Raw genomic sequence first — 21,424 nt, 5'->3', positions numbered from 1 at the left:
TCCGGCCCGGAGCTGGTGCGTGCGGTTTGTTGTTCGCACGCCCTGTGGAATTAAATGATGCGGGGGGGAGAGACCACCGCAGTCGGCGAGGCCCGCGGGGAAATGCCCCGTGTGCGGGGCTGCCCTCGAGAGTCGTGCCCGCTCCGCCGTGAGAGGGTCTCCTTTCCGTGGATTGCGATCTGCCTGGATTGACACCCAGGCATCCTTTCGCCGACGTCGTTGTGCTCTTTTGTTGGCTTATTTTGTGTACAAATACAGCTGAACGACTTTGCTGCTTTTGCAATATGTTGCAATTCGCCAGTTGGCTGAATGTGTCATATTACCTGAGGCCTCCTGGCTTTTAAGGTTGTTTCTGGGTATATCAAAGGAGGATGAGCTCGTAACACACAGAGAAACAATATAATCGGATTTAAACTAAGGTAGAGATTAGTACATTAAAAAGATAGTTGTATCTAAGTATGGATGTAATAAATTTTTTTTATATCCGTGACGCCTCCACATCACTTGGCTTCCTGAGCACCATGCCCTGGATTCAGAGGTCGTTGCATTTGCTTGAAAATAGAGGATACATGATGTTTATGGTTTTGACTTGTGCTCCCGGTTTCAGTGGTTGCTTTTTGGATAGTCTGACCCCAGATAGTTATGACATAATTATTTCCGTGACAAGAAAAGTAAGCCAGACATGGAACTTTGACTTAATTACAGTACCTGGCAGAAGATGCTATATTAGGAGTAAGAGGTCTCTTTTACAAATACCAATTTTGCAATGAGCTTTTTTTAATCATTTTTCTACTTAACTTTAGTGAAAATCTTCATAAAATTAATTCTGTGATGAAATTACCTTTTCCCAGAACATATATTGGCATATGTTCCCAGAAGATAGACACAGAGGGATCAGAAAGTTCCTCCTGTGTTCTGTTCTTGCACAGAGGACAGCTGGGACTTTCTGCTCATACCTCAGCTTGCAGTGGTAAAGAAGCTGCTGGATGCCACGGGACACCTGCACTGTGCAGGGCATTTATCCGGTTCTTCCTCTGAAAGGAATTTCTGCAATGGAGAGAAAAAAAGGGGGGGCAGGATTTCCCTGTGTTTTACTTGAAAGCAAGATATTCCTGAGGAGCTCCTCTTGACTGTCTTGTGGATCTGCTTGTCAGTCATGGTTCAGGATTGTTGTATTCGTGTTGATACCATAAGGCAGTTTGACTGTCTGAGAGTATATTCTGTGTTAAAGTTGGAATTCTGGCTTTTTAAACTTTTCAAAACATTTCTACTAAATTAAGTTCATTTTTATCACTATCTTAGTGAAATAATACGATACCAGTACTGACTTGTACGGAGAGCTCATGGAAAGAAGGATCTTTCAATTTGCTTAGTGGATTAATGTGCACAATGGAAGCAGTCCAGTGGAAGTCAACATTTCTGGTGCTTTTGGCACATTAAGACTGTTTTCTATATTGCTTGATAAATTGTTTGACTTAGAAGTACGGAAGATCTAAATATTGTAACAATGCACATGAATTTAATTTTTAGTCTTTTTTTTTTTTCCTTTTATTTTCACAGAAATGTGTGCATACATGTATGTGCACTCATACTGTATCCTTGATTTGTAATTTTGGTTCTAAGGTTTCAGCAAGTCTTTGGAAAAAAACCAATTTATCTGATGTTCTTAGTTTTTATTTTGCATTTCTGTTGATGCATGAAATACTACTGCCAGCAAGAAGTAACTTTCAGATTTTAGTTTTTGGTGTCAGCAAAGCTTGACACAGGAGTCTGGAGTCAGTTTTGTGTTACAAACGATTGTGACTCAGTCCACTGAGTGTGGCTGTGTTCTTGACAGCTTTCCTGAAGTCGTGATTTTCAGCATGTTTCTTTCAGTAGGGAAAGTGCTGAATGCTGGTGAACTGGCATAAGGATACTTGTAGAGGATTTGTTTGCTTTTGCTGTGGTTTGTGAACTGGTTTGCAGCTGGTATAAAGCAGTTCAAAGATCATCCCTTCCTCAAGGATTCCAGTTTGGGTGAAGGGCTCACTGTTGCTTAAATACAAGATCCAGATAAGCTTCTATGCCACAATACATACTGCTTTAGCATTTAGCATTTAGTATAGCACTGAGCATAAGTGAAAGTTAAGATCAAGGTGAAAAAAATTTGGTTCAGTGTGTGGCTGCCATTTAAACCAGTTTTGTGATCATTTGAGGCCTCTGGAAGCCTCTGAAAGGCTCTAAACCAGTGCAGTGCTGTATTGTGCTTTCCCAGCCTCCTCATGGGTACTTGGACTGATGTTGTATGTGTTTGTTTTTGAAGTTAGAGCTCTCTTGTTCCTGCTCTGCTCTCAGCATGAATGGTGCGGCATACGGGGAGATTTGGGGCAGGTGCTGTCCCTCTTACGGCTCCAGGGTTTGCTCCAGTTGGCTCTGAGGTGTAAAGGACTATTGCAGTAAAACGTAGGATCAGAACCAAAATGTACAAAAGCACGAGGAGCCTATATGAAATAGAGTGGTAGGAGAGACTGTTGTAACACAGGTGGTGTGACTGAGAGAGGATGGCTTTCCCGAGCTTGGCACGGGAGGCAGCAGCAGTAGTAGGGTCAGAAAGAGGTAGTTCTTGGCGTTGGGTGACGTTAGTTTGTCTCACCTTCTCAGTGAGTCATACAGTGCTGTAGAAAAAACAGTGAGTCAATGCAGAGTAATCTGTAACAAGCATATCCCTTATGGATCTCCTATCTGGCGTATTTTGTTCATAATTTATTGTAAGATATTTGCACCTACATGTTACAAAGTTTTGTATCAGATAAAGCCTTTCTTGTTACTTCATTTATTAGGCAGTAGTTTTGTAAATTGCATATCATCCTGTTCCGGTTTTATATATTTTTACATATGTATATATACCCAGTTATTTATCTAATGATGACTCCTTAGAAGTTTTCAATCTTCCACATTGTAAATGCAGCATCAGAGCCTTCCTGTCTTCACTGAGCCCAGAGTGCCAATTTTGTTGCATCTTTGATTTGCGTGTTAAAGTTTATGTGCGCTGTGCTGACTTCCTTCTGGGTAGATTTTTACACTAGTATTACACTTATTAGGATAAATTCTATAGCCTGTGGTAAGAGGGAGTTCTGCAACACTATGTAGCACTTATGTTTGTTACTAAGAATACCGATGGGTTTAGTGCTGGGGAGTCTGAAGCGCTTTAGTGGCCAGTAATCTCTGATAGTTTTAGTTTAAAGTACTTTGGAAAAACATCAAGCATGGGTAGTAGTTTGTACTAAGTTATGCCTAGTTCATCATAAACCGAACATAAATGTGTGACAATTTTTTTTAAACCATTGACAAAGAACATGGGAGAGGTTTGAATGATTTGTAGACGTTCTCAGGAAACTGGACCTAAGACTGTAAACAGTCACAAAAGACCCCCCCACCCCAGCACATTTGGGGTGTCCATAGACATCACCTGTGCTGCACTCTGAGCAGACAACCTTTCCTGTTGTTCCTGACTGTGGCTGTAACCTTTGTTTGCAGAATTTCCTTTTATTTTTGTTGAGGAAGTTCAGCTGGGCTATATTGGTAATGAGGCGAGGGGGGCACTGAGGTTAATCACCCCACTTACTGTTGGAAGGCTGGCTGGGAGATTTGAGCTTAAGGACAATCATAATGGGAGAGATAAAAGCAGGTCTTGGATAAAATACAAGTCTCCCTATCTCAAAGGAGGGAATGCTTTATAGAAAGAGGTTGATAACACTTATGTTTGTAGTACTTTCTGTGTTTATATTTTATCTAGTACTCCCCAGGGAAACAAAACTTTACAAGCCCATTCTCTTTCCTTTAGTTGCCTTTCTACAGTCTAGTCCCTACTTTTGGACATTTCAGCCAATTGGGACCACATTTTAGAACGTATTTGAAGTAATGTCAAAGGGTCATTGAGTTTCTGTCTGTTTTCTGGAACAATTATGCCTCAGCAGAGGAGAGGTCTCTGCTGAGGGGGAAGCAGGAGGAAGTTCCATTTCCTTGTAGGGAGTAGCTACAACCCAGACAGGGCTCCAGCACGTCTGCCCTGCTTGCCCAAGGGGCTGTGATTGAGAGTGGGACAGAGGAGCAGAACATGAATGTGTAGGAAACCAGGTAGAGTCAGTTCTGCTGCTAATGAAATTATTAAAAATCTTAAAGCTTTATGAAAGAGCAACTCGGAATGCAAGAGCTCAGTTTAACTTGGCCTTCATCTTTGAAGAGACCTTGTTATGTCAAAGGCTGACCCAAAATGTATGTGTTGAGAGGAAGAAGTGGTAGAAGAGGTAGAAATACCTTCTTGAAAGTTGGTGGTTTTCTTTTTCCCCCTCTTTGGGAGTAAGCCTTACTCTGATTCTTTGCAATTCAAAGGCAAAGTTTTCTAATGCTAGTCTGCAAGGTGGAGGAAACAAAAAAAACTGGCAGAAATGAAAGTGAAACAATCTAGTTTCTTCATTTTGTGAACCTGACATGAATTCTAACCAGAGCTGATTTAAAAAATCTTTAATTTGGTTGCTGTAGGTATGTATAGATTTTTTTATACTTTTCTGGAGTTTACAGTCAGATATCTTGCCTGACCTCAAGCTGTCATATTTCAGCCAGATTATTTTTCTAAAAAGATCCAAGAGCTGAGCTAGATTTCAGAGGAGTTACTGGCACTTTACACTCAGACATCAGGGAAAACTGAGTCTCTTGTAACACTGGGATATTGAATAAATGAAATATGCTGAAATGGTTTCAACAGGTTAATCATACCCCACTTTGCAGACGCAGGCAAAATGCTCTGGCTTTGTTGCCAGCCTGGCTGGGAGAAAATTCTTCTTTGATTCCAGGTCTGGCAATCTGGTATGAGCCTGAGCTTGTGAATAAGACGTGCCATCCAGGTTTCTACAAAGATGCCACCTCAGCACTGATTCACTCCAGTCCATTGTTTTGTTTCTAACCAAGTTATTTTTTTTTAGAGGCACTCCTTCCCTCTCCCCATTTCCCTGTCTCCCTCTGTCATATGCAGATATATGTCATCTGTCTGATCTTTTTGTCCTGTCCTGGGTTCAAGAGAGGTCTCTTTTTGTTTCTTATACAAAGTTTCATTAGTTTATTTTGCAGTTGGACGTGAGATGGTAATTTGGTTACTCTTGAATATGTTGCAGCAGTTTAAATAATTTCTTATTTGCTAAATCATTTCAGTACTAAAGAGCAAAAGGAAAGAAAAAGAAATCCCAAAGTTCAACAGCATTATTATTGCACTTGCATTTCAGATTCTGCATTTCATTGTGGAACTCCTAACTTTTTTTTTCATATAGAATATTCTTGTCTTATGAAATGCCATGACCTCTCTTCATTCATATTTCTTAGGAATAAAGACTAAATCTGCTTTTTAACATTACTTACATTTGATTACATTCTTGATATGTAACACTATCACAGTACTCAATTCATTAGCTGGGTTCTAGTTTTTAATAGCGGTTTCTTTAGTTACATTTTCTCATCACATTTATACATTTGATTAAAGTTTATATATTCTCTTTGGATATACAATTGTGTATTTAATTGAATGGACTAGATCAAATAATTGGGATAATTTCTGCAGATTTTTTTAAAACCTACTTTCAAAATTCGCCTCTAACATCGTGACACATACGAAAACAAATTGCAGCCCCACTTTTCTTCCAATGCCGGAGTTTCATGGTAGCTTTAATCTGGAAGTGGTGCCAACAGGAGCTGTCCCCACCCTACGAGTTGTTTGTTATTGCCAGGCGAGCTCCTCCTCCTCCTGCCTGGTGCCAGCTTTATGTTGAGCTGGATTGGTTTTCCGGTTTGGTGCCGGCAGAGCTGCCCGAGGGAGGAGCAGCCCCGGCGGGGAGCGAGCACGGCTTGGGGAAGGACTGAGCCTGGAGCTGGCCTCGCCGTGCTCCCGGCCGGGGCTGAAGGGGAATTGCTCTGTGTCTTTGTGCTTTGGCTTTGTTTGTTGGCTCGGGGAGTTTTTCTCTCCTCTTCAGGTTGAACAAGTAAAGCGTGATTAATTTAGAATTTGAAAAACCATACTCCCATTTCTCTTTTGGTTACATGAAATTAAAAACCAAAGCCACCGTAGAGTTTAAAGACAGTGATGGGTACAGAGCTGTGACAGTTCACCATCCTCTAAATATATATATATATATATATATACACAGTATAAATAAAGGGTTTTAGACTGCTGCTCAGGGACTGCAGTAACTTGAATTTAGCCAACCTGGAGGAACTCTGGGCTCTCCTTACCACCCTGAGGCTTCAGCAGTGCTGGTACAGGTGGGCAGGAGTTCCTGCTGCTTTTTGGTCTGCTATGGGAAAGACTGGCTACAGCCCAAAGGCAAATGTTATTTAAACTTTGCAATTTGGGGTCTACAAGTAAGAACCAGGTGCAATCAATGTTTAATAGAAAATAGTTGCACTATTAACGGAATGTGTTTGTGAGATAAAATACTTGGCTGTTGGAACAGCTTTGGGAATGGAGATTTTTTTCTTCTTTAGGTTTCATATTTTATTGAGGAATGTGACACTAACAGCATCTTCAGGAAAATGCTTGTGGGTTTTGTTTCTTTGATTTTTCACTTTTGAAAGTGAAAAAAATTTTTATGTATTTTCTTTATCTCAATAGAGACCTAAGATAACCATTTTTAGTACATGCTTTGTGTCCTGAAGTATTTTCTGATTTGTGTCTCATTAAAATGAGAGATGGTAACTGTATTATATATCCTGAAAAAAAATACTCTACTTTATACTGATAATTTTCAGAAAGGGGTTTTTTGCTTGTTTTTTTTTTTTTTTCCATAAGCAGTCATTTTAATCTGATCCTTTATTTTGGTTCTTGTTTTTAAGGTACAAAAGTATGTTGTGATATGTTTATTAGCTGTAATTCATAGACTTTTATATTATTTATTTTCTTCACTAAATGATAAGTGATGGGTTCTCTAAAACCCAGAAACTTCCATGGGTCATGCATTGACCTAGCAAATATGCAACTGGACAACAGGAAAGAGAGAAACTCTGCATTCCATATTTTGCTATAGTTTTACAAAAATAATTTTCTTCTTTGTCTAATGCTTCATTATTGTAGTTTTCATTACTGTCTAAATGTTGTTATAAGAAAGAAAAGTCCAAGTTCTTGCTGTAGATTCTTGCCTTCATTTTCTATATTAATAAGACTAATTCCTTGCAAACAGACCAACTTGTGCTGAGCCCCTTCCCACTGGAAACACAACCTTTGAGTTGTCTCCAACCTAAATCTCAGATCATCATATCCCACCAAAAGGCCTGAGGTTTAGATGAGGAAAGTTAATCTGCAGTTAAACAAAGTATTTACTATTTGTGGATTTTTTTCCTAAGAAAAATCTTTCTTACTTGCTGGCAGTTAATTTATATGAGAATAGGAGGTGTGGGTGATTGGTCAGGTTTATTAATACTTTAAGCTATATCTCTAAATGCTTTTTTAAATCAGTTAATAAAATGGAGCTTGCTTGCTGGAAACTGAATTAGTTTTCTCTAGTGGCTAATTTGAGCTGTGTGTTTATTGAGTGATATTTTTTAGATGTGTTAATTTTTTTTAATTTTTTTTCCCCAGTGTAGTTGCAGACATCTTGGCTCTTGTTTTTGTTCAGATAGCCAGAAATAGGAAGGGAAGAAAAAAGCAAGCTGTTGGCAGGTTTATCACTGAGTGTTTTTTAGAATGTTCTGCCATTTTTTTGTCTCTTCATAGCCCTCCTCTTTTAAACACAAATCAAAATGATCAAAATTTTCATGTGCTTTATTTTAATACTGGAATGTATTGTGAAAATGCACTTCTGCCTGTGGAGGGATATGCTTCTATAATAATTAATATTAACACTTTCCTCTAGAGAAGTTTATTTAATGTGCTGTCTACAGAGAGATTTAGCCTTTTTTCTTAATTTTAAAAATGTCTTATTATTTCTTCAGTAGACAATCAGCTACGATTCTTGCCTGCACAGAGGATTTAAAATCAACTGCAAATTGCTGAAGAATTGCACTTCAAGTGGTCTCAAGACAGGAGAAGCAGGTCTTCACTATAATGGAAGAGGCCAAGAGCTCAAAGAATGGAAATCATGACCCAAGGAAGTCTGTCCGTCTTGTCTGTGAGGAAGGCAAAACAGTCAAAGTTACAATTAATCAAAATTATAAGCATAATAGAAATGACAAATCTGTGAAGGATGTTGGGAGAAGTTCTCCAAGTGGGAATAGCAGCAGAAAAAGTAAACAAAATGATGTTTGTTCTGAAAAACAAGGAGAAAATAAATCATGCAAAGTAAATAGTTGTATTCCTGGAACTAAAGATTTGGGATCAAGTGTTCAGGATCGAAGTCATGGAAAAGCAAAAAAATTTTCTAATTTATCATCAGCAATGGAAAACCTGAAACAGACAAAACCCCAGCCAGTGGGAGAAAATGCTCCAGGCTCCCAAGTTTCAGGGAATGGGATCAGTATGGAAAACTTAACAGCTCCTCAGAAAGGGAAACTGGTGCTGGAAAATCCAGTGGGAGTTCATACTTTGAAGACTAGTGTTGATCATGCTGGTGATCCTGGTAAGACTGCTGCAGATCAAAGAAAAATGGAACATAAGCCAGATGACTTCAGTGAGTATTAGTTAATGCTGCCTTTTTCCATTTTCTTCTGGTGCAATTGCTGATGGTCTGAAATGGGCTTTGAAATGTTTCTGTTCGTGTTATTTTTTTTTTGCACGTACGAAGTTGCTGGTTGCATTTAGAGAGAACATGATGTTAATACAAGCATATTGCTTAGAGAACAAGAGATTATGATAATAGCTGTCCTTTTTTCTTATGCTTAAGACCTAAACATCTTTGTAAGCTACTTAGTGTGCGTGGGTTTTAGGCAATTTTGTGAATTTAGTGTCTTATGAAGGGGGAACCCTTCCTAACATCATTGCCACTTAGGGAAATGCCAGTTATTACTGCTTTTCAGAAAGATCAGGGGGAGAATGGGCAAGAAAAGTTCTTATTATCGGTAGAGGGGAAATATTTACTTCTTTTCTGTGACCATTGTGTTCTTTTTCTTACTGAAAATGTTTAAAGTAGGCTTTGGCAGGTGGCTTTTTGATTCGGGGAGCTCTGTAATACCTGTCATCCATCAGTGGTTACCCTTATGAGTCTGTATTTATTACACATATTTTTCAATGTCAAAATTAAATATGTTGATCAAGCTTTGTCTCACCAGGTTAATTCCATAGCTCAGGATTTGTCACACTTCTTTAGAATGCAATTTTTTCTTTCATGAAAATGCTGTTTTAAGATGCCAAACAGTGTAGACCTTCTGTTTGAAGTATTTCCCACAGCTACAGCAGTTGCTTGTATGGAAATACAAGGAAAATAATAAAGTGTGTGGTTTTTTAGCTGTGTTAATAGTGTTTAACAGGAAAAACAAGTTCAAGTGGCAGCATCCTGTGATCGGTCGGCTCTTTGTAGACCACCATTATGTACCGTGGGGACCATCTGTCACTGAGAAACCAGGACTTGAAAACTTACTCAGCTTTGATTCCTTGCTAGTCTGGGGGCACTGATCTCATTTGAAAGGAAAGAAAAAGGAAAAGAAAAGACAAAGCCCAAATAAGCTTCACTTTTGCTTATGTAAAAGCGACTGGACTAATTTGCTGTGGATGTTTGCGGAGATGAGTGGCCTGTGACCAATGCACAGGCATGTGGAGGAACTGGCCCTGTGGCACTGGGCTGAGTTTGGGAGCAGCAGCGTTGCAGAGCTCAGTGGCTTCTGTCTGTGGGCAAGAGGTGTCACGGAGCATTCAGGTGTGACCCCAGCAGCTTCCAGGCTCAGGGCTGGGATTGCCTGGCGACTGGCTCCGTAAGGTCGTTTGGGTGAACGTCTTTGAGGCAGTTCTCTGACTTACTTCCTTAACAAAATGTGTTGTGTACAATAACTTTATGCCTAATATTTGTTGTTTCTTTTACAGTAGGGCATTTGGATCTTGTTTGCTGTGTTCTGGATGACAAAACCCTTTCTTGTTTTGAACAATTTTAAGAGAGAGTTTTTGACTGAAACACAGAATTAATCTACCTTCTCATTTTGTGTTTTTGACAGCACTCTTAGTAGCAGATTAGTCTCTGAAGTCTTTTTAAAATACTGGTTAACATACTGGAATGATTTAATGTATAAGGTGATCTTGGCCAGTGTTTGGACAAAAAACTGGAATGTAGCTCTAATTTGTGTCTGGTTCTTAGCTGCTCTGTACTCTGATTTTCACTTTTCCTTTCCTTGAATCACTCTGAAGAAAATAACTGTTTCTTGCTTTAGGTAAAATAAAGAATTCTGAATCAACAAAAGAACATACATTGGAAGCGGATTATTTAGAAAACACTGGTGTTATTGATGAATCTAATCTGACAGTTGAACAGCAACTAGGATTGAAACAAGCTGAAGAACGTCTGGAAAGAGATTATATCTCCCGACTTGAAAAAGTAGGTTGGGTTATTTATCAGATAAAAAAGAAAATGTGTGTCCTCTTTCATTATCATCACCATATTTCTGGTTGGGTGGTATTTCTATTACAGCCTGCTGCTTCTGTTTCTTTCTTCTTAATAATGAGTTACTTTCTGATCTAAGATATTGTTTCCAGTAGTTGACTAGTTCATAGTGGCAGATGATATGGATTGGAAACTTAGTGTTCCTTTTGGGACACGTGTAGCCTTTGCAGAACAGTATTTTTAAAATTTTCTAGACCTGAAGGCTTACAGTTCCAGTATTTAAATAAGATGTTATCTTGTAAGATTTAGGCCTGATTCTGTGGAAACTCAGAATGCAGAAGTGAAAAGAACCTTGAGCTTTCTTTAGTGTGTTACCTCTCACCAGTCCCAGTCTCTGTATTGGAGATGACTGCTTGAAAATGTCCACCTAAATTGTTCTAATATTATCTCTAGTGAAACAAATGTTGAAGTTAGTGTAGGTAACCCTGAAGTTTTTGTTAATGTTTAATGGAAGCATTTTAATCCCTCATATGTTTTCCTAGGAAAATAACCAGAAGTTTATTACTTCTTTTTCATACCATTCTGCACATGGGAAAATCATTCCCATTCCTGCAGTCAAACCTTTTTTAGGCTCTCTTTGTTCATTGGTCTTGTGGGTTTTTAGTTCCTGGTTCATTCTTGTTGATTTTCTCTAGACACACTGTGTGTAAGCAGTGTTCAAAGTTGACCATGCAATTTCAGCTGAAGTCTTGCATATAAAGAGGAAAGCTGACTTCATCTCTCTGAAATATGGCATTTTTGTTTTGGTTCTCTGCTTTTTTAGCAGCAGTAGGATGTTGGCTTATAGTTGGAGCAGCAGTGATTCCCATTGCCTTTCCTTAAGAATTGGTCTATCAGGTGTTTCCAGCCCTGTATGTTTTGCAGTTTATAATACCTAGGGAACGATACTTTGCTCTGATATTATTTAGTTGAAGCTTATTTATTCCACTTCTCTAACTTTTTGTCATCTCTAAATTTTTGTCGTTTTACATCTTCTGTATCCTCTTCCAAGTTAATATCTTTTGCAATTATAGTCAGCACACCTTCTGTTGCATTTCCCAACTCTTCAACAAAAGTGTGGCTATTTCTGCCCCCACAAGGACCCCTGCTGAAGAATGCTTGGCACATGCTTCTAGGTACGAGTGCCCTGAGGACAGTTCTCTCAGCAGTTTTGCTCCCACCTTACTGTTCTTTATTTAGATAGTATTTATGGTCTCCTTTTGAGACTGATACTATGACAAGTGTACAATGTCTGCTGCAGCTTCTTCAAGAACTATGACTTATTTTTAAAAAAGCAACACTAAGATTGGGTTAGTGCAATTTGTTTGTAGCAGATCAGGTTGTCTGTCACCTCTGACCTCTTTTTTCCCTAGGTGCTTATTAAAAATGTATTCCAGTATTTTTCTGAATGCTAATTCTGACTGGTGTCTGATTCCTTGGCTCATCTTATTTAGCCCTTAAAAGATATTCTTAAGTTTCTCTTTCTTGATCATCTGGAATCTTCCCATTCTCTGTGAGTTCTTTAAAATACAACTGGCTCTTTTATAGATTAGCTTCTTGAGTATCCAAGGACAAATTTCATGAGACCTGGCTTATTTGGGTGCATCTATCTTACACAAGTAGTAGTCTGTAAGTTTTCTGTCTTGTTAATTTGAGTTTTTGCCCTTTTCATTTGAGTTAAGCATAATTAGATGTTTTTAAAAGTCTTCACAATAAAAGCAAAATAAAAGTTATTACATGATTCAGCCTTCCTTGGCAACATCTATTAGCAGAATACTGCAGATCAATACTGTAAATAAATATAAATTTTTTCAAAAGTACTTTTACTGCTGATACTCACTTTATTATAAAAGAATGGTAAAATACTTCTTTATCTACTTTGGTCATCAGGCATCAAATACTGGAATCTTCCCAGGTAGCCAAATGGAACTGTCTATAAGTTGTTTTCCAAATGGATGTTTAATTTCATCTTACTAGATACCTGTCTTAGAGAAAATAGGGGTAAAGAGAATTAGTAATTAAAACAATATTTTAAATTTATATTTACTCTGTAGTTGGAGGGTATCAGACTGGTTTTTTTTTCCCCTAAAGCAAAAGGTCAAACTCGGTAAGCAGTAAGTGGAAAAACTTGCCCAAATTTAACAGTGGTTTAGGTCTTTACATGGTAAGTCAGATTTGTTTAACTGATCTGTGGTCCACCTCTGTGTCTTAAAATGGTGTTCATTCATTGTTGTATCACTGTTTAAACCTGATCTTTTCAGTACACTTTTTGGGTTTAGTAAATATAGATGTATTAGAATTAGGATGAAAATGTTAAAGTAGTTTTTTTCTCTCCCAGTTATTGGAAAAGTCTAAAAGTCTGGAGAAAAACTAAAGTTTGGGGGGTTTTTTTGAACCCTTTTGTACCTGCAGTGAGCTTTTCAAAAGGTTTCCAATCTCTGTAGCTGTGATCTGTTAGAGCAAGAAAATACAATTGCAGGATGAGAGAGATAAAGTGGAGTATTTGGGAACAAGCCCTTCTCTTTGCAGAGTCCTTTCTGCCTTTTAGTCCAGCAGGTCTTAATGGTTTCCTGGCTGAATAAACTCCATGGTATCCCCTCGTGGAGCCTAGGAAAAGAGGTTCCTTTCTTCCCCATCATCCCTGGAGGTTGGACTTCTAGCAGACTTGGGGCTCTCCCAGGCAGCCACTCTCCATTTGTGTACTCCATCTCTGCCAGCCTGTCTGTACAAAAAGGTGCTTGTTCTGCAAGTGTCTCCAATTCTGAGCATCCCAGAGTGTTCATCAGAGTGGAATACCATCAGCCCTTGCTGGAGGCCGGCACCTTGGCCAAGGGCAGTGATTTGGAAGTGGCTGTGTTCCCCCAGCCGTGCCCTTTCTGACAGGGGCAGAGCCACTGCCCTTGCTCCCTGCAGACAGCACCGTGACACGACAGCAGGGCTGGACATGGCTGGGCTGCTGCCATTTCCTCAGCAGAGAAAGGCATGGGGATGCTGAGATTTATCCAGTAATTAAAAGCTTCACCTGACAGGTGAATGGCTTACTGGCCTTTAGGTCAGCCTTAAGAAGCATAAAGTCTTCAGCCTTAATCTTATTTCACTAAATTTACTGAGAAATGCAATATTCAGGTCATCTCACTTCTTTCCCTCACTCTGCTCTCTTGTCATACAGATAAAAATCCATTTCTGCTTGTTTTTTAAAGATTGCCTAATGTTTGCAAAGCACCTTGACATTAAAAGTGTTACATAATAGTTAAATACAGTTTATTAATCAAAGAATTGAGTTTTTCAGGCACTACTGGTAGAAATACTTGTTTCAATCTATGGCAATTTTTCCTCAGCGTTCCCCAGAATACACCAACTGTCAGTATCTATGCAAACTCTGCTTAGTCCACATTGAAAATATCCAGGGAGCCCACAAGCATATTAAGGAAAAACGTCATAAGAAAAATATAATGGTAAGTTAACATAATTATGGCTATTTTTTTCTTTCTTTTCCTCCTCTGCTTTTTTATTTTATTTTTTAAATTAAAATATATGGGAGTTTTTTGTTATGTGGTTTGTTTTCTTTGATCATGTTCATTTAGGTGAAAGTTGTGTGCTGAGCAGAGATCAACAAATTTCTGCTTTCTGTTTAAGAGGAAGGGCTTAATGATTTGCCCAGGCAGAGAGGAAAGGACATTTTTGGTCATTGCTTCTGAATTAGTGTCTCTGAGTAGTGAGCAGTTCATCATACTAATAACAGAATGCAAGTTAACTTAGGTGAGAAATATATATGACATAAAAATATATTCAGTTTTTCTGTTTTCTGAAAAGGATGCTGTTGTTAGCAAGACCTACTGGGATTGGAGATGGGGTTGGGGATATTGTTTTTATGTTATTTTTACTTTGGCTGACTTGTGAAGCTTAGAGGAGTTATAGGAGGGAAGGATTTTGTTCACTCCTCGTCACCCTGGGTTTATTAATGTGTTTAATATGAAAAGCAGTTCTAAGGCTTACAAAGAGAAAACCAGTTCCTTTATCAGACACCACGGGGCTATGGTTTGCTCTAAAGAGCTGTTACATGCAAGAAATCCAATAAAAGGTCCACAGATTTTCTTGCCAGCCCATTTTTGTAAATGCTGGTGAAGAGCTACAGATTCCCCAGTATGCTGGATTTTGTGATTTAGATGTTTAAAATTCCTCTTTCTGTAACCATTCCTCAAAATTCAGTCAAATTACTTTGATATGTTTCCATAGATTTCTTGCCATACTTCTGTTTTTCATTAATGCTCTAATTCTAAAACGTGTTCAAGTCATCACCTGGAAGACTCCAAATGCCATGAATCCATGAAATCTCAGAAAGTAATATTTTTACATTATGGTCAGTGATTATTTATAAAGGATTCTGGTTCTCTCACTGTCTCCTAAATTGCATCATGCTTTAAAAAATGAGCCAGCCCTATGACTGATCTATAAATGCTTCCTTATCATGCTTTTCATCTGGGCATGAAGATGAGAATTGAGCAATGAGGTTTCTCTAGCACTGAATGGAGTTCTGGAGGACAGGGAGCAGTTTCACTTTTTAACTCTTACCCCAGATAGCTTTATGTTGTGTGCAACATCATGGTGATACCTGTGTAACTGGCCTAAATGCCACTTCATAAAATGCTCCTGTTTACAGCTCTGTGAGATACATGACAATCAAATAAACTCAGCAGCAGCTGTGGTTTCCCAACTCCAGAAAAATCCTAACGTGGTGACATAAAAAAAATACTGCTCTAAAAATGCTCATATTCTTTCTTACACTAAGTTTGTTCAGATAAGAACAGGAGAGTTGAGAGATGCAGCCTAGAGCTAAACAAACGTTTTCATACTGTACTGTGTTTTCTTAGTGCCTATATATTTTATAGTTATTATTTTTTTCAGTCATATTTTTCATGAAGTTGATGAATTTGTGAAACAAGGGGTTGCTGTATTTAGTCCCAAATGACATGAGTCCCAAATAACTTGATGCATCTGACATGTTCTTGATGTTGGATTGGGTGCACTAAATCCATTACTTTCTGGAGCCAGCTGTTTAAGCAGTAATGGGACTCAACTTACAAAGTTCCCTTGGAGCTAGGAATACTTTTTCTGCCTCTGAAAGCTTTCAATCCACTCTGAAAAACTCCATGTGACTTTTCCAGCTCAGTTACTTTTATTATGTAGGAACAATTACAGCTTTTTATTTTCTTGGATGAATTCTGCTTCAGAACTGTCAGAAAATGTGGTTCAGGAATGGAATACAGAAGATTCCCTCCCCAGTTGCCAGCTGTGAAACAACATTCTGTTTTAAACACTGAGCATCTGCTCTCATTCATGGGACCACACTATTGTATCAGCCAGTTATGCCAGGCACATTTGGAAGTGTTTGGTCAGGATACAAACAACAATCAGCATGTTCCAATATCATATAGCAGTAAGAAATAGCCTTTTCCTCTTAAAATACCAGTTTTTACTTATATCATCCACCAATTATTCAGGAGAAGCAAGAAGAAAACGAGCTGCGGGCGCTTCCCCCGCCCTCGCCTGCACAGTTGGCTGCTCTGAGTTTCACTCTCATCGAGGCAGCAAATGAACAAGGCATCTCAGATGAGGACTTCAGAATTCGGCAAGAAATTGTAAATGAGATGGAGAAAATTATTCAACAGCCCTTACCAGGTATTCATATTATTCTCCATTTGCTTTAGGTGAAAATTTTTCATTATTTTTACATATATTTTTTATGCTTTCACTAATGGTGAATGAGTGTATTTGGGGTTAAATTATCTTGATAGTGTACAATATTAATATATACAGAATTTTTAATGCAGGCTGGCAGTTGATTTAAAAATAATTAACAAATGTACAAAAAGAGGAAAATCTGATTGCTCTTATTTGTACTTCTTTCTGATGTATTTCTTAATCCTCTTTAAATTGGTGGGATAACATAACAAGAAGAATATTTGACATTTGCTTCTTTGCATTGATTTCCAATCAGCTCCTACAGTTAATATACTAGGAGTTTGAAATCAGATTTTTGGAGCTGCAGTGATGTTGACTTTGTGCTAACAGTGGTTTGGTGTTCAGTGCATCGGAACAGAAGAAAATTGTTGCCATAAAAAAGTTTTAAATTTTTAATTTCATCTATATTGGAATCAGGTGTTTGATCTATATGGTCCATTTGTTTTAGAAATACCTTTTTTTCCCTTTGCTCTATAAAAATACAGCAGTAAGAAAGATTTTGTTATCTGCAGGATGATCAGCTTTAGTTTTAGGTGCTTTATGAAATATCTCCTTAAACTTAAAGTGCTGAATAGCATAGGGCTTTGTAAGGTGGAGGTTTGCTAATCTGTTTGCTCTGTAAGTGGCTCCTAGTGCAAACTTCTGTTCTGGCACTCCAGGGAGTTTTCCACTGATAGTGGGAAGCATAAGACAAAGCTTTTTCACATAACATTTTTACATAAATACTCAGGAAAATTATTGTTACTTTGGACTGATGAGCTTCTGTGGAGGTGTAGGAGTAATGGAAGGGGAGTCTGTAATAGTAAATGACAGTTTGTTATTCTCCTTTTCAAAGCCAGCTATGTTTTACTGAATGTGTTTTCCTCAGTTGTAAATTTGGAAAAATTTAATTCATGCACTGTGTAGAAAACATCTGATCTTCTGGCATGATTTTCTCTTGAGATCACATTAGAACTATGCAAAAATTCTTTCTACTATGATAAGCCATTTGAAGAAATTATAAATTATTATTAACCATACAGACTTTAATTCTGAGAGTGCTGTTTTCTAAGCAGTGAAAATTGGCTTGAAGCTGTGTATGTGTAAGATCTATTTTCAGTTTTTAGAGTAATTTTGTTGATGTTTCTGATTGAATGAGTTTGGTCAGAATACACATGAAGGAAGTTATACAAGAAAAACCCTCTTTGCTCTGAGGGTGGTTGAACACCTGCACAGGTTGCCTAGAAAGGTTGTGGACTCTTCATCCATGCAGATTTTCAAAACCCTACTGGACTCACTCTGGGAAACCTGATTTAGCTGACCCTGCTTGAACAGGGTGTTTGATTTGGGAAAGATTGAAAACACTCATTTTTCAGCTAATTTAAGTATGGGAGACCCTAATTTCTATTATAGGAAAGTTTTCATCTGCAAAAATTTCATTGTGAATTGGGATAAATTATTGTTTATGGAATGGGATGGCATTTCTCATAGTATTGCTGAGTAGGTACTTCCTAGTTAATTTAGATCTGTTCTGCATCTTTGCAGGTAACTATTAACTAAAACACTGAATGGACACTATTTTCTGGGCCTTGGACTATATTGAAGTTATGCTTTATAAACATATTTTGTAATGAACAGTGTGTTGAAACTTGCTGATGGAATAAACAGATTGGTGCCTCATACAGAAGTCTGTGAGGCAACAAAGAATTTTATAATTGGATAAATGCTGCTGTGAAATCAAGCTGTAGTTAACAAAAGCTGTTATATAAAATCCTACACTGAGATGGTGACAGTTATTGTTACTTCATATTTAATTTTTTATTAAAAACAAACAGAACTAAAACTGCATTTCAAAAAATCTTTAAAACAGCTTGGAAAATGTTGGACATTTGGTGATTACAGTATTTGAATTATTTGTTTTCCTGTGATGCTGTTATGGCAATGCCTATCCTTCCCAGGAGTGACAAAGGGATTCAGTGTTCATTAATCTGGGAATGTCACTTATGAGGTGCAATATCTAAAGCAAGGTATGCATCATCTACTAAAGAAAAAATTATTTACTAACTGTTAAATAACTGTGTTTCTCTCTCTCCAGACTGTTCTCTGAGGATGTATGGCTCCTGTCTAACTAGATTTGCTTTTAAGACCAGTGATGTTAACATTGATATCAAATTTCCCCCTAAGGTGTGTAGATATTATCTTCTATTAACTAAGACTGGTGTATAAATCAAGACCATCCACATTTATTTCTCTTCCATTGCCTTCATCTTCTTTTGGGGCACATGGTGTTAGAATAGCACAAAGCATCAAATCTTTGATTTGATACCAACTGTGCTCTGAAGGAAGTTTTCATTGCTCTTTAGATAACTATAATTCTTGGGTGTATTTTTGGTTTTGGACAACATTATGCTAGGCTTTTTCTAATTTTTTTTGAATAAGCACTGAAGCAGTATGAAAATGGTTGGCTTGACTAAATGTGCTTCCGTGAGTTCATGATTCAGACTGTAAGCTCTTGTAGGTTTTGATTCCCCCCCCCTCCTTTTAAAATTTGGTATAAAAGTGACATTCTTTAGGTGGTGAAGTTGTTGGTTCATGTTTATTGTGTGATATTAGCAGCACATTGCTGATAGGCACTCAACTGCATGTGTTTTAAAATTGTAACCTTTAAAAACCCCTGGGAAAGTCTTGACATTAAATTCTTTATTGCTGTCCTTTTCTAGTAGTATACGTTGACAATAAAATTGCTGAATATACAGCAAGTGCTTGTATTTATCTTATTAATGTAGAACTAGAACAGAAGTGTTGACTAGAGCTGTAGGCTAAAAGGAGTCTGACTGTGAGGTTTACTGGCACCTGTTTTCATGGTGTAGACAGGTACAGTTAACCTTTTCATTAATACTGACACATGATCTCACTTTTTTGAAGGACACAGAGTTACTAGTTTTGCAACTGAAGTATTTTGAAATAAAATGTAAAATAAAATATTAGCCTCAATAATGCTCTAATTTTGTCATTGTAGATGAGTCAACCAGATGTTCTGATCCAGGTGCTTGAGATCTTGAAGAACAGTGGTGAGTTTTAGCTCATTTCTATTTAACATTCTCTCTGCTGCTTAGTTGTTTTTATACCAAATTTTTCTGTAAACTTAGAAAAATTGATTGGTTTATGAATGTGATTTTTATGAACACCAGTGCTTGTGTGAATGAGAGATGAGAAACTGCAGCAAGAGAATGGCAACCCCATTAATCCAGTTCAGGTTGCCAGAAGTTGGGGCAGTAGTGTCAGATGTCAGAAGAAAAAATTAAATCTTTTGTAGGATGTTAAGCAGCAAACTCAAAAGCTGCTTTCCACTTGCATATGTGCATGAGTGAGAGCTGTTCCAAGACTTCTAAAACTTGAAGCCTCGTGGTTCTGTTCTGTGTTCTGAACACAGGCTGGCTGATACTGGTGGTGAGCATCAAAAGGAACCAGAAAAAATTGGTACTGCCTAGCAATGCAGCACTTAATTTGAGTTGTTCTGAAAAATCATGGTAGAAATATAATAATTTTAAAGACAGAATTGGGAAAACTGTAAGAAACTTTGAAACAAAGTGTGTTTTTTCTCCCTCATTGCTTAGCTGTCTACTCAGATGTGGAGTCGGATTTCCATGCCAAAGTTCCTGTTGTCTTTTGCAAAGATGTTAAAAGGTATGTGTGACTGAAAGAAGCTTTTAATGAGCTACTCTGCTTGTTCACAGCAGCTGCTTGCCTGCCCTCCTGACAAGAAGTATTACTGTAACATTCAGCTAACATATGTATTAAGAGAGAATTGCTCATACACAGAAATGTAATCTAGAAAGAGAGCTGCTTTTTTGTGCTACACAGAACTCACTGGGTGTAGGAATCTAAATTTACTGTTCTCCTTTTAGTTAACTGGGGGAAAAGTGGGGTGGTTTTCAGTTACTTAAAATTTTTGCCAGCAACTTTAAGCCAAGGCCTTAAAAACATTTTATAAGATACACATGGCCAGAAAGGACACATCATCTGACAGTTTCAATAAATTCCTAAGAAGCAGCAACCTACTAAATGAAATATGATTTCTTTACTGGCCAGAGGTATGGACTGAAACTCTGGGGAAGTAAAAGCAATGAGAGTGGGCTTGTATTTTCCTGTATTTGTAACAGAACATAAGTAATTATTCTGAGAAACTAAAGGAAATGTTTTGTGGGTTTACCTTCTCTTAATATGCAGCGGGTCTGGAGAATTAATTTATTAATTGAAGTGTTTGGAATGTAGATGATATATTTGAAATTATATATTTTATATGCAATTTCAATTATATATACAATTGAATTGCGCAATATAATGTAACTAAGTAATGGCAAAAAATGAACAAATTCTTAAGGCTGTTTTATATTTTTAGCTGTTGTGATCTTCTGTAAGTTGTAGATGCACTTGATAAGTTAATAGTAAAGAAAATGTAATTATATTCTGTAGCTTTTGTTTAAAAAATTCAGGTTCTTACATAGGGAGACACTGATGGTTGTTTTTATTACAGTGGGTGTGATGCCCCACCTCCCCCCTGGCCCAAGCATCATCTATATCACAAAGTGATAACCCTTTATCTGTTCTGCATTTGTGATTGCAGTGGTTTGACATGTAAAGTAAGTGCTAGGAATGACGTGGCTTGCCTTACAACTGACCTACTGGCTGCACTTGGTAAACTGGAGCCTGTCCTGATTCCCTTGGTTCTGGCTTTCCGCTACTGGGCTAGAGTAAGTTATTTAGTTATCCTCAATACTTCTTTTAAGGCACTGTGTACAATGTAGTGTATAATGTACAAGAGTATGTTTGTGGAAAGAGCTTCATGCCACTGCTTCACCCCACCTCCATACATGAGATGCCACTGGACAATAACACGTTTCAGAGCTGACTGAAATTCTAGACAGAAGCAAAAATATGTCCCACAATCACAATATGTGGTGAAACTGAAAAGAATAATAGATGATAGTATTCCTTAAGGTACTCTATGAATTGCTACGGTTTGTATTTTGTCTGTATGTGGCATGGCACACCCACTGCAGTTTCTGACATGCAGCATTTTCTGTTTCACTCTAGTATGTTTCTCACATTTCTATACTATTTGTCCTTTTATGATAGATTGTAAATGAAAATTCTGGTGTTATATCAGAAAAGTAATT

General features: G+C 37.8%; 1 protein-coding gene across 3 annotated transcripts in view; it reads left to right on the top strand.

The window, feature by feature from the left end:
- Positions 1 to 7,938: 7,938 nt before the first annotated feature.
- TUT4 (terminal uridylyl transferase 4) overlaps positions 7,939 to 21,424 on the top strand; it is a 36,012-nt gene continuing 22,526 nt past the window's right edge. Inside the window, exons 1-8 of one of the 3 annotated variants that reach the window (XR_004498610.1) lie at positions 7,939 to 8,627; positions 10,315 to 10,478; positions 13,862 to 13,978; positions 16,025 to 16,202; positions 18,340 to 18,428; positions 19,264 to 19,315; positions 19,862 to 19,931; positions 20,872 to 20,998. Coding sequence is in view for 2 of the 3 variants with exons in the window: in XM_015636517.3 (XP_015492003.1) it covers positions 8,066 to 8,627; positions 10,315 to 10,478; positions 13,862 to 13,978; positions 16,025 to 16,202; positions 18,340 to 18,428; positions 19,264 to 19,315; positions 19,862 to 19,931; positions 20,872 to 20,998 (1,359 nt within the window). In the remaining variant the exon portion in view is untranslated. The remainder of the gene's footprint in view (positions 8,628 to 10,314; positions 10,479 to 13,861; positions 13,979 to 16,024; positions 16,203 to 18,339; positions 18,429 to 19,263; positions 19,316 to 19,861; positions 19,932 to 20,871; positions 20,999 to 21,424) is intronic. The other 2 variants (XM_015636517.3, XM_015636516.3) reach the window with 2 other exon arrangements.

The sequence above is a fragment of the Parus major genome, chromosome 8, assembly GCF_001522545.3.
Source record: "Parus major isolate Abel chromosome 8, Parus_major1.1, whole genome shotgun sequence".
NCBI classification, from domain to species: Eukaryota; Metazoa; Chordata; class Aves; order Passeriformes; family Paridae; genus Parus; species Parus major.
The sequence above is the reverse complement of the archived record's forward strand: the minus strand, read 5'-3'. Positions and strand labels throughout refer to the sequence as shown.